Source organism: Ahaetulla prasina, chromosome 1, assembly GCF_028640845.1.
Source record: "Ahaetulla prasina isolate Xishuangbanna chromosome 1, ASM2864084v1, whole genome shotgun sequence".
In the NCBI taxonomy this organism is placed as follows: domain Eukaryota; kingdom Metazoa; phylum Chordata; class Lepidosauria; order Squamata; family Colubridae; genus Ahaetulla; species Ahaetulla prasina.
The window spans coordinates 269486905-269505028 of NC_080539.1; the positions used below are offsets into that span (position 1 = coordinate 269486905).

General features: G+C 34.7%; 1 protein-coding gene across 24 annotated transcripts in view; it reads left to right on the forward strand.

Moving 5' to 3' along the window:
• Window positions 1-18124, forward strand: part of SOX6 (SRY-box transcription factor 6) — a 517338-nt gene that overhangs the window by 385725 nt on the left and 113489 nt on the right. For 21 of the 24 annotated variants that reach the window (XM_058159020.1, XM_058158967.1, XM_058158946.1 and 18 more), the window contains one exon: window positions 17774-17897. In XM_058159020.1, coding sequence (XP_058015003.1) covers window positions 17774-17897 — 124 coding nt within the window. The remainder of the gene's footprint in view (window positions 1-17773; window positions 17898-18124) is intronic. The other 3 variants (XM_058158919.1, XM_058159069.1, XM_058159077.1) reach the window with 1 other exon arrangement.

Consider the following 18124-nt stretch of genomic DNA (forward strand, 5'->3'; position numbering starts at 1 on the left):
TACCTACTGTGTGGTATAGGAAACCTGATAGCTGCTGATTCTCTGAGTAGGCAAAGATGCTAGCAGACATCCAAGTGCATCTATTTCTACTGCACATTCATGGAAGTGTGTTTAGAGTGGAAGGCAAAATTAATTACACAGCTGGCTATTTTAATATAAGAGAAGCCTAACTTGAATAGCACAGTAAAAACATGTTTTTTTTTCAGATATACTGTATTTAATCCTTTTTTAAAAAAACAAAGCATAACACTTAGTTATTATATTTATATATCTTACTTCTAAGAGATAAAAGTCTGATTTTATCCTCACAGCGTTATGGGGAGGCAGAATAGATTCAGAAATAGTAATTTGCCCATATTTTTTAATGAATTGTACATGGTAGTATGTAGTTAGAGATAGTATGAATCAGTGGTGAAATCTAATTTTTTTTACTACCGGTTCTGTGGGCGTGGCTTGGTGGGCATTGCAGGGAAAGGATATTGCAAAATCCCCATTCCCATCCCACTCTGGGGCCAGCCAGAGGTGGTATTTGCTGGTTCTCCAAACTACTTAAAATTTCCGCTACTGGTTCTCTAGAACCTGTCAGAACCTGCTGGATTTCACCCCTGGTATGAAGGTTCACTAGCTCACTAACCCCAGAGACTCATCAGGATTTCTTCTGGCCCTGTCTATAATATAATGCATCTTTTTGACTTTGTCTTTGCCATTCAGAAGTATTAAACATTGTACATTTTACAGAAAAAGTGTATTAGTGCACATAAAATAATTACATAGCTTTGTTTTTATAATCACTGATAGTGATCCTTCTGCTATGGCTTCTTGACTGCTATACACTTGAGATCAGAGGGGATGATCTCAAATGGATAGTATGGATGGTAGGGACACGAAGGCTATTTAGTAGGCCTCGACCTTCAAGGTGGCATTAAGTTTAGGCATTTGAATTTTCAATGTTAAACAAGGATCATGTATATTACATGGAATTTGTATGGAATTGGGTGCTTGCACATATGACTTACTTTGTTTTCACATATCGTGATCTTTTAATATATATATTTTAAACTATGGGCCTCGAATATTGGAAATTTGCCAAGAAGTTTTAAAATAATTGCGAAGCATGGGTCTAGCGTTAGAGACAATCCTAGATGTTATTGTTAAGATTATATAGATGACTTGCTAATTTAATAGTGTATTGTTTATTAGCATGGTCCATGGTACCATTCCTAAAATACTTGGTGATATATTAACTTTTTTCTGTTTGTCAAGTGCATGTGCAAAAAGTTTCCACAAAAATATGATATTATACTATAATATATCCATCCTTGATTTTATAAATATGCTCGTTCAATTACTTAAAATATTTAGAAGTAAAAAAGTTCAAAACAACATAGATTTTTCTTTTGCTTTTGAATGGGCCATGTTATTGTTAGTATAACAGTGAGAAGCTGGCATATTGGCTTGAATCCTAAGCAGGGAGGAAGTAAGTATGAGGAAAAATTCCTTTGTAGATGTCTTAGCATTCATTTAGCATACGATCCAAGTTAAGCCAGAGCTAGATTTTTACAAAGGTATATAGTTAGTGTGATTAAAGTCTAGTGAGATACAATCTATGGATGCAATTAGAAATAACTGTGGAATACTAATAAGGTTGTATTAGTTGCCATAGCTTTCTTCTTTTTCCTAACTGATATATTGCATCTGTTCCTATAAAGATATTTGACCTTGTTATGAAAAATAATTCAGTACAGATAATACTCAATTTATGACTATAGGTGGGACCAAAAGTTCTGTTGCTAAAAAAGTTGGTTATTAAGTGAGTCACAACTGATTTTATGAGATTTCTGCTGCGGTTCTTAAATGAATCACTGCAGTTTTTAAGTGAGTGATCACATGACTGTGGGGAATCTTGCAATAGTCATAAGTGCGAGGACCTGGCATTAATCACGGATTACAGTGAAGCTGTAACTTTAGTTGCTAAAGGAATTGTTGTAAATTGAGGACTATATGTAAGGAAATATAAACAAACACGTTTGCACTGGAAGTATTTACAGATGAGAGGGGAGAAAATATTTCCACAGGGAATCCTAAAAATCTGCTCATGAAGATTGAAAGGATATTCGGAAATAGAATAGGTAATGTTGGTAGTGTTGTTTCCCAGACCTTTTTCTTCAGCAGCCCTCCATAAATCTCACTTCCACATATAAAGAGAAGAAGCTCTTCTATTTAGGACTGTAAAAAGAAATAATTGGGGACTGTGCAGAAAAGAGATTTGTAATTACATTGCCATGTCTTTCTAGCAAAGATGCCTTCCTGTTTTATTTATTTATTTATTTATTTATTTATTTATTTATTTATTTATTTATTTATTTATTTATTTATTTATTTATTTATTTATTTATTTATCAAACTTATATACCGCACCATCTCCCGTAGGACTCAGGGCGGTTCACAGGCATATTAAAAACAATATAATAAATAAGCGTTAAAACCCAGTTAAAACTAAATATTATCCTGGCCTGATCACTAAAACAATAAAAACCAGTAAAACCCCCATTAAAATTTAACTAAAACATTTTATTCTTAGGCTATTTTAGTCTTTCCCTCTATCTTTTAAAACTCCTATTTATTTTGGAAAATGGATGGAAGAATCAAAGCTAATTATTTTTTAAAAATATCTTTGTGCTAGTGATAGCATTAAGTACTTTAGAGAAACTGTTTTTGGTGACATTTCTCAGAATGACTGCATGACATGTGAAATTTGGAGCATTCTTAAGAAACGCAGCAAAGAAACAGCGTTTTCAGAGTGCCAATCTTATTGTTCTTAATGAAAGAAAAACTAAGAACTTTGGTTGTCTTGTTCATTTTCAGAAATCAGCCCAATTTTGTGTTTTTGTGGGTGCCTGTGGGGGCCAAGGGATCTGCTTTGTCTAGTCATTTGACCAAACAATTGCCACTCAAAAGTCTTTTACTGTAAAAAAAAAAAAAGTGACTTCTGTTACCAATTTCTTGATTGCCCTGCTTCTAAATCATATTTATATAGATTATATAGATTAGAAATTTGCCAAGAAAAAAATTGTCAAAATAAAAATATAGTCTGAAAAGTCAGGCAGGAAAATGGATTGGATTTACATTGCTCTTTGCATCCCATTAGATTTATAGAAAACAATTATTGTTTTGTTAAAAATCTTCTTTCCCATTATTATTATTTTTACAATGCCACCATTCTTTTTTTTTTTCATGCGCTCATGAACACAGTGAATGTTTTGAAAAGATGATACTATTGCAGGGAGGGGCTCACTGGCTGAATCAGAAATGGAATATTTTGCTAAACTCAAATATTTTCGCTCTGTGTGAATCTCCTCATAGATCATGTTATTCCAGGGGTTCTAGGAATAAATCCACTGTAGTGGGAGTAGTTTGAGGCGTCCCGGAAACTGGATAACCGAAATTATCAGTTTTGCACATTCCTATTTTATTGGATGTGTGATGGGCAGGTGAGCAAGCAGATGGACAGAGATGATATAGATGGATATATCAGTAGCTTTGAAAAAAGCTGACATGCAGTAAAGGAAGAACTAGAAATCCTGAACGGATGCGCAAGCTAACGTTGGATAGATGAAAGCTGTAACAAATCTTTCAGTAGGGAGTTCAGTAAGAGGCTAAATGAGATCACAGCGCATCTTCACAGCTTTGTCTTAGTCAGAAGAGACAAAGCTCGGTGTTTTAGCCTATTTCCCTCTGTTGTTAGATTCCCTTGTATTCCTTCCACAAATATCTATGTTATTTAACACTGATATTAATTAATTTAATGTTGAGAATATGTTCAGTCATGCAGTTGCTTCTGACTCTTCATGACCTAACATACCACAATTCACCAGGATTCTGCTTATTTGTTGTTTTTAAAAAAGTTTCATGCTTATATCAGCACAGTATCTAGCCATCTCTTTTTCTACTGCCTTTGGGGTTTTTTTCTTCCTCAAAAATATTTCGCAAAAATATTCTTCTGCAAAGATTATTGCTTCTGCTTTATGTGTCCAAAATATTTAAGCTTTAGCATTAATGCTTCTGGTAATCTGCCTGGTTTTATTCCATCTAATATTTAATTATATGTTCCTGTTGCTAACAAAGTTACTATCAACACCTTTATCTAGTAACTCAGTTAAAGGCGTTGATTTTTCTTTTTGGTTTTTATAATCATATATTTTTATTGGTGTGGCCTTGACAATTCATAACTTTGTGGACAATGCAATGTCTTTAGACTTAAATATTTTGTCTGAATATACTTTCCCCAGAAAGTAAATGCCTCTTTTTTCATGATTGCAGTCATAATCCCTGTGGATTTTGCAGACCAACAAAATAAAGTCTTTTACCACTCCTACTGCAGGTAGTCCTCAATTTATGAAGGTGACATTTAGTGACTGTTCAAAGTTGTAACACCACTGAAAAAACTAACTTGTGCCTTTTTTTCACATTTAGAACCATTGCAGCATCCCGGTGGTCATATCCAGTGGTGGGATTCAGCCAGTTCGCACCACTTCGGAAGAACCGGTTGTTAACTTTCTGAGCAATTTGGTGAACTGGTTGTTGGAAGAAATAATTAGGGCAGAGAACCGGTTGTTAAATTATTTGAATCCCATCACTGGTCATATCAAAATTTGGAGGCTTGGCAATTGGTTCATATTTATGATGGTTGCAGTATTCCAAGGTCATGTGATAAACTTTTGCGATCTTCTGACAAGCAAAGTCAATGGGGAAGCTAGATTCACTTACAGCTGTGTTACTAACTTTAGAACTGCAGTGATTCACTTAACAACTTTGGCAAGCAAGGTCATACAATGGGGCAAAATTCATCTAACAACTTTCTCACTTTGCAACAGAAATTTTGGACTTAATTGTGGTCATAAGTCAAGGACTTCATGTATTTCTTAAACTGTTTACATTACATTGGCACTATTGGATGAGCTAATCTAAAGGGTTATATATTTATAGAGTCAAGGTGGGGTGGAGAACAGAGCACACATATCAGTCTGGCTTTTGTGTTACCTTCTACAAGAGATCCCTTAAGTATCATCATCGGTATCTCTGAACTTGTTAATATTTACCTTACTAAAAAGACAATGAAACAGATTTTTAAAATATCGTGGAGCCTGGAATTTCATCATCCCTATTCAATTTTATCCCCTTCTAGTCTAAAGAACTAAGAACTAGATCTAGAATGTATAACTGGATAGCACCGTCCACTGATTTTATCTCTTCTCTTATTGGAGAAGAAGCAGAATAGTTAGCTATTTCTGCAGATCCTTTTAACCTCAGAGCTGTGATTAACTTCTAAGTTTAAATTGATTTTTAAAAATGAGAAAAAGTCAGTAAAAGCAAATATAAAGGCGAGTGCTGTGCCCCAAGGTAAACAAAATACATTTGAACTAGCTGAGTACAGCAATGAAATTTATTCTACAGTAAAATTAATAATGACCAAAAACATTCTTCTGTATAATAAGTTTCCAAGACTAGTGTTGATTGTTATCTGAATCCCACAATCAATGTGATGGACATAGGATTTGAAGCTGAACATTCAAATATATGCTAATATATATTACATAATGAAGCTGGTCTCAGACATTGTTCTGAATTTGTTTATGTCTGTTATGGATTTCCTTCCTATCAGTCTATTTGAGAGATTTTCCAAGGATTCAGCCCTTTTATTGCTCACTTTAAAAAAAATTATGCCACTTACTGTGATATGACTGGCGGATTTTGTGTTCACTTACAAATCCAATGGTGAATATTACAAATAAGATCATTTGTTTAAAAAATAAATAAATGGGGAGTGGATAGTGTAAGTCAGGGCCGTGGGAAATTTGGGTGCAAACAGTTTGAAGAAAAGTTCAGGTACAGGTAGTTCTTGACTTAGTAACACAATTGATATCAGAATTTTTGTTGTTAAGCAAGGCTGATGTTAAGTTTTGTTGTTTTTGTTGTTTTGTTTGTTTTTTACATTTATACCCCACCCTTCTCCGAAGACTCAGGGCGGCTTACAGTGTATAAGGCAATAGTCTCATTCTATTTGTATATTTTTACAAAGTCAACTTATTGCCCCCCCAACAATCTGGGTCCTCATTTTACCTACCTTATAAAGGATGGAAGGCTGAGTCAACCTTGGGCCAGGCTTGAACCTGCAGTAATTGCAGGCTCTGTGTTCTTAATAACAGGCTTTACCAGCCTGAGCTATTCCGGCCCCTCGGTGAGCTGTGAGCTGTGCCTGATTTTATGACCTTTTTTGCCAAGGTTGTTAAGTAAATCACTGCAAGTGTTAAGTGAATCACCTAGCTTGTAAGCAAACCCAGCTTTTCTCCAATGACTTCGTCTGTTGGAAACCAACTGGAAAGGTCATGAATGTCAGTCACATGACACTGGGATGTTACAACAGTTGTACGTATATGCTAGTGATCAAGTGCCCAAATTTTGATCCAGGCATGCTGCGATGGTTGTAAGTGCAAGGATCAGTGGCATTGTAACTTTGAATCTTTGCTAACTGAATGGTTGTAAGTCAAGGACTGCCTGCATTTACTTGCCTTATTTCGCTTGCTTTTTCCTATCTCCTGTTTTTAAATTATGCACTGGTCTTTTGTGAGTAAATTATTTGTTTGCTAAGTTATTTTTCAATATTATTGTGCAATTATTTGGAATACATTTATGTTAGTTTTTTTATAATTCAAAGAGAAGAAGTATAATTGTGTACCTTGTAAATGCACGTACCCATAGGTTCCAATAGATGGGTGAAATGAGTTTTATTCTTGTACAGATAAAACAATGTACAGAGAATTTAAAGAGTGTAAGTAAAGCAATAGTATGGCCAAATCTCTGAAAAGTTCATTGAGACCTTCACAATAACTCTGATAGCTCTCTCCAAAGCTGAGTCTTCCTGACAATTTTACAGCTTTTAGTGTTGTTTGTATGTAATGAAGATGTATCTGAGAGTTGCCTCTGACTACAAAACTAAATGCTTACTAGCATGACAGCTCCATGTGGAATGGCTTCCCTTGCACATAGTATATTATGATATGCCAGCCTTAGTTCCTTGTGGAGACTTTTTTCCCCTGTAGGCTTTTAGAAAAACTGCTGTGGATATTCCTGAAAAGCAATGTTGAGCAGCACCAAATAGCTGAATGCATTTCAGTTTGGGGTTTTTTTGGAGTTTTTTTGCCCTCAAAGTCCCTTGGCAAAAAAAAAAAAAAAAAGAATCTCTGAAAAGTGGTTAGGAGACACTCTTTCCCCCCAAATATATCTCAAATGCACTCAATCATCTATTTACTACTTTTCAGAAGCATCCATAGCAATTTTTTTGAAGTATAGTATTAAAGGTGGGACCTGTCAGCTGATATTCAAAAGCCCCACCTCTCTACATCTGGGGTGTTTGTTCTGCAGCCTGAAAAAGTTTGGAAGTCCCATCCATACAAGGCATGGTAAGTGAAATTGTCTTTCTTGGAAGGACTATTCATGCGTTCCTTCTTCTATCCATAGTTAGACTGAGCCATTCTACGACATTCCTCACTCTGTTCCCCTCCATTTCTGCCTTCAGGCTTAGCGTCCTGTTTGTGGCTACTGAATGAGCTGGCACAGTTTTCATTGGCTTACTTGAGGGGGTGGAATGGGCAGTAAAATACTTTTATTTTTCTGCGAACTTTTTCCAGGAACGTGAATGTTTTTCTCTTCTTTCTCATTGGTGCTTGGTTTGGTCACTGCCACGGCAGGACTTAGCTGCAGAGTTTGCTATTAGATCCTACAATGCTCTCAAGTGTAATAGTCAACTTGATTTATTTTAAAGCATTTCTAATGCTTTAGAAGTATATTATTAATAGAAGTTCATTGCTCTGTGCCTAAATATTTCAGGCATATCTCCATTAGAAATGGATGATAGGGAATCACAGCAATGTAGGATGTGGAGTAAAGAGTTGACTAACTAGTTTTCATTAAAATTAATGCCTTTTGTTTATCTGAATAATTTTTGATGATGCTTTAAAAAACCCCTCTTGAACTTTGCCCCTCGAAGTACATTAATTTGGATGACATTTAGATAATAGACTAGCCACCTTCTGAGACAGCTTTTAAGGATTAAACTTTATTGTCAGATTCTCCCAGGAGCAATAAACCATGAAAGGAAACTAGCTGTTGGATAAATCTGGGCTGTGGTAGTGAACATAGACTGATTGTCTTCCTAGCAGAAGCCTGTTTTATGCAGTTATCTTTGCAGCATTGAGTTTGGAAATTATTTACTGTATTTTCAGGTACCAAAATCAGGATGAACAAATATAAAGTTTTGTTAAGATGGATTTATATCTTTACAGTCATGCATAAAGTGATCTTGACTTTTTAAATTGCCAGTTACAAAGAAAATGGTTAATCTTTTCTATTGACTTAACAGAAATAAACCTCACAGGCTGCAAACATAAGTATCATTGAACCTTGTGCTTAAAAATAAATAAATCCTAGAGTATATTTTCCAGGAGGGAGCATGCCATACTGTTTAAGGGCGGTAGTGTAACAAGAAGTCATCTATTCTTGCTTTCTTTAGGCAGCTAGAGGTTTGAGCTTTGCCTAGTTGCTGTGTTTTAAGAGCTTGCTCTCTGTAGCAGAAATAATACAATAAATAGATTTAACCACATTTGTCTCCGCTAGACATTCTGCTTTGTCAAAGATTGCTGGTACAACATAAACAAATTATGTGTTTGTAGTGCTATTCAGTGAAAGCCTATCTAACAGTGGAGATTGTGTTTCAGCAGCTGTAGATTTAATCTTCTACCTGTCAGTTAAAACAGGCATTTCCTGAGCAGATAAAGGCTGGCTGTAGTAGTCACAGCTGGACAAAAGTTCATTGTTACTGACAATTCTATGTAGATGCAGCTATTTTGTCACAGGAACTACACTCAGAATACAGATGCATGGGAATGAAAGCTTTTCTTAAGTTTTTGGCAAGTCAGTGGAAGGACACAATACTGTGCTCTGATTCTGAAGTGAAACTCTCAAGATACTCTCAACAACTCTGAGCAATGACAGGGCAGCATAAGCACCACTGTAGGAGTGTCATTGAAGTCTTTATTTAAACAGCCATAAATAACTCATGGAATATCACGGATACTGTTGTCATACTCTTTCATTTTGGCAATATTATGCAGGAAAAAATAAGACTATAAGTAATTGGACAGCTTACACTGTTTCAACTAATGGGATGATGATGTGGCATGGAAAGGATTGTACTGTCATGTTACCAATATACAGACATATAGGCAATTTTAAAGGTGTTTTTTTTTCAAAATGAAAAAAAAAATAGTGGAAGATTGAGATGCAACTTCCTTCTAATCCATATTCAGTTTGTGCTGCTCTAAGAACCATTACAATGGAATAGAATTGAATAATATTGAATAGATTGGCCATGAGTCATCCTATGCTCTTTCTTGACATAAACCAGCTATAAATTTAGTTTCTTGCTTATTGGTGCTTTGCTCCCTTTCTGAAATAACTTGAATGCCTGCCCTAGAATTTAGGCTCATTTGGATACATCATCACTTCTGTTTGTATTTCTACACCTTTCCCATTCTGCACTGAAGCATGTGTAGTCCTTTATGTCTGTCTGTTCAGAGTTGGATTAGGAGGCATGTCGGGATTTCCAGCAATCATTCACTGTGGATTTAGGGATAAAAAAGTGTATTCATGTATCTTCTCACCGTCTTCTTAATTATAGTTATTTGGCTATAGATTACAATTGATTCCAGAAAATAATTTTAACATATTTAAAGTGTTATAAAAATTATCCACATAGTATACAGATAGTCCTTGATTTATTTAGTGACCATTTGAACCTACAAGGGCACTGAAAAAAGTGACTTATCACCGTTTTTTCACATTTACAACTATTGCAGCATCCCCATAGTCACATGACCAAATTCAGGTGGTTGTAACTGGTATGCATTTATGACTGACTAGGATCATGTGATCTCCATTTGTAAGCCGACCTTCCCAGCCAGCTTCCAACCAAGTAAAGTCAATGAGGGAAACCAGATTCACTTAACAACGATATGATTCACTTAACAACAGTAGTGATTTGCTTAACAACTGTAGGAAAAAGGTTGTAAAATGGGACACAACAATTGCCTTGCTTAGCAATGGAAACGTTGGGCTCACCTGTGGTCGTAAGTCAAGGACTACCTATAGTAGTTTGCTTCTCCAATATGGCTTGACACCCTAAACTGTCTTAATAAAGTTTATCAGAAAGAATTAAAAGAATTAAGTTAGCAGTGTTTTTTCTAACATTTAAGGGCACAGAAAGGAGTGATATTGAGATAAGGTTAGGATCAGTGTCTTTTACCTGTTCTGTTCTGTATTGTCTATAAGACCAATCCAGCAATATATAGTTGCATCTGCATAAATATCAAATTATAGATTGTGGAATATGGAATATAAAGGTATTCTTTCTTATAGCCATTCATTACAGTTGTTGTTAAAAGGCTATTTGAGACTGAAATTTTTATTTTTATTATTACAAACGTATCTGTTACTTACTAGAGCCAGTTTGGTGTAGTGGTTAAGGCGTCAAGCTCTAAACCCAGAGATCATGATTTCTAGTCCCTCCTTAGGCAGAAGGCCAGCTGACTGACCTTGGGGCAATCACTCTTTCTCAGCCTTAAGAAGAAGGTAAAGGCAAATCAATTCTGAAAAAACCTTGCCAAGAAAAGTGCAGGGACTTGTCTCTGAGAATCAGATCTGACTGAATAGAGGGGGAAAATACCAATCTATATATTTTCAAGACCAAATTTGCATGCCTAAAATCAGTCCATCCAGCAGTGGAACTTGATATAGATGTATCTCCATTTTTTCTCTCATCCCCTTGCCTCCTTTACCAATTTGTCTGATAATTTCTTTAAACTAAGAAATGGTAATGATTCCATGTAACTGAAATTAGCCTAATAAATTTATTGTCCCCACAGTACCGTGTGTGCGGGATGCTCTCAAAGCTGTTGCTAATTTATTGTTATTTTAAGCAAACTTCAGCTGTAAAGCTCAGTTTATCTCCCTTTTCAAAAAGACTTGCAACAGGGCTGTGCCAAAGGGAGACTAGATGATGCTTAGTTTTTATCTTGTATTCTCCTGTATTTGCAGCAAAGGGAAAAGCTCCTGCCAATGTGTCTTCTCCATTAAAAAAGGGTAGCACCTAGACTACACTGACCTAAATTATAGTTTTATCTTTATTAAATAAATATAGCGTTTAGCTTTATTGGGCAGGAGGAAAAAAATGAAAAATCTTGCCCAAAAAATGAAAGGGGACATTCTCTGAGAATCAGACACAGTTGAACAGGAAAAAAAAAAGAATATTATTTATAAATGAAGAAATTTTGCCTATATGTTTAAAAAGTAAAATCAGTTTCCTTTCCAAATTTTTTTTTTGCTTTGGTAGGAATTACAACGAAGTTTTCAGAAAAGCACACTACATATAAAATTATATAAAGTACCTTAAAATATAATGTTTTTATTCTAAATGAATATAGAATGAAAATTAATGTTTAAAACCTAACTTAAAAACTAAGTATAACATGTGCCTAAGAATATGATTAGGTTTTTGGGTGGCAAATAATATGAATTGGATGGTTCAATGCTACCCCAAGCATTATGCAAATAGATACTATTATCATGTAGAAGAACTACTCTATTTGTAAACTCATCGTTGAAAGTATTTTTGCTTATTTTTTGCTTATTTTGGAGAAAATAAGTCACAGTGGAAATAAGAAACATATACATCTTCACTAGCTTTGCAGAATGTCTGAATTAATTGACTAGTTCGGTAGAGTGACCACTAGCTGTGACAATTTGCATAAATAGACAAGTTGTCACTCCTATAGTCATAAACTATTTGGATCTGATTAAAAAATGGAAACTCTTATAGCTCTCTTGTTTTTTTCCTTCCAGAAGTTGTAGTAAGTGAAATTTGCTGTTATCCTTTAACCAAACAAATGCGCACATGGGGATAAAGATATGCTGAGTTTATGCAGATTTTACAACACGAATCTGAATGAAATGTCCACTAATAGACCCAGATGGAGTAATAAATACACATGAAATTTCCTTAGTTGCACTTTAAAGTGATTTTAACATACTACTAGACCTTAACAATAATATTTAATTGACAAGATTATGCATTTGTATGGACTGAGAAGGTGTTAGATCTCCAATTCCAAATGAACCATAAATTCACTTTTGCATAACATGTTTTATTAATTTTATTTTATAGCTGAGCATTCTCTTTTCCTTCTAGTGACTGTTTCTTGAAAGCAAACTTTTAATTTAATTAATCATGTTCTATTCTTGTGATGCCCAGGTACTATATAATTCAAATATATACAAATAACTCGCAAAGCAAGCAAACTTTTACATTTATATAGTGATAGAATTAATAAATAAATATGAAGGTGTTCACTGTATTCATATTTATTATAAATTTATTGTGAATCAATATGAACATAGTGAACACCACCTATTACATTTATTTTTATACATCCTTTTCAAATTATAGTCAGAGTGACTCTCAGGAAGAGCAAACATTAAGGAAAGACAACCTAATTGGACTGCAGAATGAAACTAATTTATTGTTAAATATTCACATAACTTTTTCTACAGTTATAAAATAATTGCTTATAACAATCCTTATTGATATATGCATAATTCATTATGAATGTTTTTGATTATATTTAATTATACAGGATGTTTTCCATGCATATATGACTTGTTCATTGCCTTGTTTCAAACAAATGATAAGGTTAGTAGAAGAAGAAAAAAATAATTTAGGAAAAATAATTTCTTTTATTGAATACTGCCAATACATAATTTCTAAACAAAGTACTCACATAATTATTCATATTAAGTGCTAAAATAAACTTAGAAAAATTCTTAATAAACTTCCTTTTTACAAGGGAGCATACAGAGAATATAATAGAATATAGAACTTAAAATGTTATATAGGATATAAAATAAGATTATACACTGTACATATATTAGGATATATATATGTGTGTATGTGTGTGTGTAAAATTGAAGCATTTTGATGTAGTGATTAAGACATCAAGCTAAAAATATATGTGTGTCTAAAGTATTCATACAAAACATTAAAATATACTATATATTTGTAACTTTTTTCCATTCAATAGAATAGAATTGAATTTTTTTATTGGCCAAGTGTGATTGGACACACAAGGATTTTGTCTTGGTGCATACACTGTCAGTGTACATAAAAGAAAAGATACGTTCATCAAGTATTCTAAGGTACAAAACTTAATGATAGTCATAGGGTACAAATAAGCAATCAGGAAACAATCAATATCAAGTCCCAGTTTTCTTGGCAAGGATTTTCAGAAGCACTTGTCATTGCCTCCCTCCTGAATCCGAGAGAGAATCACTGGTTAAGGTCACCCAGCTGGCTTTGTACCTAAGGCAGGACTAGAACTCATGGTTTCCGAGTTTGTAGCCTAATGCCTTAACCACTTGACCAGATTGTTAGGTACATGTTACTAACTTATTAGGTACTTGAATCTCAAAGTGTCTTACCATGTCATGAATATGAAATTAATTATGCAATTAGATCATCGAAGTGGAATAGATATCATTCATGTCTTGCCGGGTGGACAACCAGCCTTTGAGGAAGATAAAATTGTCTATATAAATCCTGTTTCTCTGCTTTGTGATGCCGTCACGCTGCTTCTGCCAGCAATGCAAACCACTCTAACATGACAAGGCAAAAACACTGAAAGGGTTCCTGTTTATTTGAAAGCAAATATGGTACACAGGCTACAGTTTGGTCTAGCCTGATAAGAATTGAAACCATTCTGGTTTTCTATCGTCCTCTTCCCTCTTGCATTTTTAGCGCTGCCTGAATGCTAATAGTTAAGTGGAAAATTTTCCTAGTTCCTAATGACGATATGATATACTCATTGCAAACTACAGTAGTGGCCAAAATAAATTTGTAGCAGGGCAGTCAGTAAAGAGAAAAAAAAAATAAAGCTGTGTGACAACTGCAGTAGTAAATCTATTTCAAGTCTCCTCTTCACTGAATTGAAATCCTATTCAAAGTTCAGAAAGGGGAAAACTAATGCTATTCTTATATACTCTCTCTCTCTTTGTTTCTGTTTTTCTCTGTGTGTCAGTGATGGGTTTCAAGTTTTTTTACTACCAGTTCTGTGGGTGTGGCTTGGTGGACATGGCATGGCTTGGTGGACATTCCAGGGGAAGGATACTGTAAAATCTCCATTCCTACCCCACTCCAGGAGAAGGATACTGCAAAATACCCATTTCCTCCCAATCAGCTGGGACTTGAGAGGCAGAGAATAGATGGGGGCAGGGCCAGACAGAATTTTTACTACCAGTTCTCTGAACTACTCAAAAGTTCCGCTACCGGTTGTCCAGAACTGGTCAGAACCTGCTGAAATCCACCTCTGCTGTGTGTGTCTATGTGTATACACTATAGTATATAGTGTAGTATATACTAGATACATATCAATTGATTTTATATTACTATTATTAATATATGTAAGAATATTGTCCACATTAATCAATTTCAAAGCATTGGTCCACTTAATGAATCTTTACATCACAAATGCTGTTCATACCTAAATTCTCAATAGGATGATGATCTTAATCATCTTCTTTCATACAACAACTGTTTTATATTAAATTAGATTGATAGGTAGATAGTAAGTATTTCAGGAGAGAGAGAAAGAATTAAAATAGTCATCTAATCATAACCCATAACTTTAGAACTAAATCATTAATTAGGAATGAAATTAAAAACTTCAGATCGGGCTAGCATTTAACTATCAAATGAAAAAACTGTGATTATTTCATTTGTATTTTCAGTGTAAATCCAGAAAGTCTTCAACAGCTGCCTTTATTTAGATCTATATTTCACGCAGAATAAATTTGGCTCTCATAGTTTCATAGTCCTGGTATTCACTGACAGGCTTTAAAGAGTATTGTGAAGTTTTCGGTACATATTTCTAATCTTATAAGAAAAAAAAATAGTTAAATCTTCATGAAAGAAGAAATGAGCCCCCTTGAGTGTCACTGTGTTTGTACATTAGCACACTGCAAGGTCTTTGCCAAGTTGCTCTCTGACTGACTGCTGCAGATGCTCTTTCTTAAGTATTCAGAGTCAGATCTTTAGTGCAAGTCTTCAGGGACAAACAATAGCACCTGTTCCTCACAAGATATCAGGCCAGTTAGTCCATTCATGTATCTTTAATGAAGCTCCAGGGCAGATGGCAAAAATAAAAAGGCAACAGCATCAAGTTAGCAGAGGAGACAAAAAGAAAAAGGTGTTGGTGCAAAAATGTATGGCTTTTGTCAAGGAAAGAGACACTTTGGCATCTGCTGGTATATTGATTTTCAGCAAGATTCAATGAACAGAGAAGCAATTAAATATCCTAGGAATGTGTACAGTATGATTTCTTGGATCAGGTTTTACTACCACTACAAAGCTTGCTTGAAGTCTATCCAGAAAGACTGCCATATTTGGATCTCCATCCCTGCAAGTTTGTTTGTTTCAAAACTGAGGGAGGTTCCTTTGATTCTTGACTTGGCATCTCTTTTGGTTGGGCAAGAGGTCTTTGGTTCCTATTACCTAGTCATCTCTGTCATTTACTGTGTTTGTTTTACTTTGATTCATTCATACAAACGTGTATCATTTTATATAAGCTCTCCTAATTGATAGGATTCTGTTTTGAAAGATGACATTTTTCAATAAACTATTTTGTGTTGTCTCGTATTAACTTTGTTGTTCTTGTTGCTTCTCCTTCTTGCCTCCCTCTTATTTTAGGGCTTCTTTCTCCCACATTGTAAGAAAAAGCATACAGTAAAATTTTTGTTCAGTAAACTTGACCACCAGATGATGTATCACATTGGCAAGAGAGGAGAATTAATTCCTGTTGCCACAAGGATTATGGTATCATAGTTTTGGAATGCAGAGCAGGAATAAGTAGTGTAATGGCCCAAGGATACCTCTGGTCTGCTTTTTGCTCTTATTTTATTTTCCAGATTTTATTAATGGTAATTTGGCATACTCCAAAGCTAAACGCCAACCCATAATCTCATCTTAATTTTTAAGTAGGTGCCTTGGCGCACTCTCTGAGAAGATGGATTTGAATAGTAGATTCACGGTTTTATTTCTCAGTAACTTTCAAAAGTGTACAATGCATTTGGGTGTCTACTTTTTCATCCTTCTGAAATTTGTAGTTCTTTTGCTTGTTTCCTGTTACTCAAGATAAAACTCTATGGATATTTTATTTGATTGTGTTATCTAGTTACCTTGTGTTGCAAGTGTAGGCTACATCTAACTGATTTAGTACCATGTTGAAAGTACTCAGGGTGATTATAAAAAGTACTGTATCCCATTCTTACAAGAAGCTAATAGTTTTCCGAGTACAATTGAACACTAAAACCATATTTGATTCTTAGTTATTCAGAGACCCAGGACAAATGAATAAAGCTAGTCGTATTATTGAGTGTTGGTACTGGACACTGGAGGATCAACTTCAATTTAACCATATTACAAGTGCTGCTGCAGAAGCAGGCTTACCTCAGCTAAAATAAAAGAAATGGCTGCTCAAAGCTACTTTCTTTCACGCCCCATTGCTGTGGCAATAATTGCACAAAGACTTTTTTATTATAAGTTGATTTTCTTGAGAAATGGATTCTGAAAAATACTGTAAAGTGTTTATATTTTTTTCTTGACCTTTATTAACCTACATCTTAGGGTTTTTCCCCAGAGAAGAGTTGTTGGTAAATTAACTCTCTTAGAAGTGTACACACAGTAGCCTTTCTGGTCTGCATCAGGGAGTGGGAGAGGAACAGGGATATGACAAGAAAATCTGACAGTATTTAAACAGTGTCATAGGTCAGCATATGGATTTTTTACCAGGGCTATTTTATTTTTGGAATTAAAAAAAAAGTGCTTGAAGTTCATTTTGACTTTTTAATGGAGTTTGTTGCCATTCATTTGGAACAAGGCAAGGTATAAACCCTTTTCTGGTTACAAAGTAATTTTTATACTTCCTATTTTGATCCATAAGGATCCTTTTGGGTTGAGGTTACTGGTAATTTTAATTAAAACCATTATATTATTTATGAATATGATTTCCCAGTTTTCCAGTACTCCCCCCAATCAAGTATTCAACTAGAATACTTCTAGGTCTTTTGTGATAAACCATGAATTAAGAATTTCAGGAACTAAAAATGAACTTTTCAAAGGAATATTTGCATCTACTTTTGCTAGCTCATTGTCAAATGCCTGGTCTAACAAAACAAAAAACAAAATTCTTTTCGCACGTTTTATTTTTTTTTACTTGAATGTTTAATTGTTGCTTTTCATTCTGTCAATGAAAGTCAAGTGAAATTTAAAATAGTGGAACGTATTAGAAAATACTCTGTTATTATCAGATGCTATGGTAATGATTATATTCACAAAATGGCTTATATGTTACAATGAGGTACATATGACAAATGATACCTTTCCAATTGAAAGGCAAGTTGTTTTAATTTTAAATCATGGGTATTTTCCAAAGCAAGGAACTGAAAGGATGGTGAATATAGCACATTGGATCCCATGGGTTCTAATGGCATTTCTCTTCTGAAATTATGATAATGAAAAGGTTCAGTGGGACTTGGTGAACAATTGTTGATAATGAGAGATTTGTTAAGACAGATTGGTGCAATTTCTGATCAGATACTGTCTTCTGTTTAGCAGGTTCAGGGTCACATGCCTCCTCTCATGATCCCAATTTTTCCACACGACCAGCGGACATTGGCAGCGGCTGCAGCAGCCCAACAGGGATTTCTTTTCCCCCCAGGAATAACTTATAAACCCGGTAAGATGCTGAGAATATACAACTGTTTAGATATCTTGGCTTTCTGCAAAGGGGTCAAAACTTGGCTGTACAGTCTTGCATGAGGGACACAGAGGCCTATACAACTCTAGGTATGGCTGGCCCCATGATAAGGCCCCCACCTGTATTAGCAACTGCTAACCTCCCCATCTTGGAATTTTTTACCTTTTGAAATTTTATAATGTTATTTTTGTTATTTTAAATCTTAA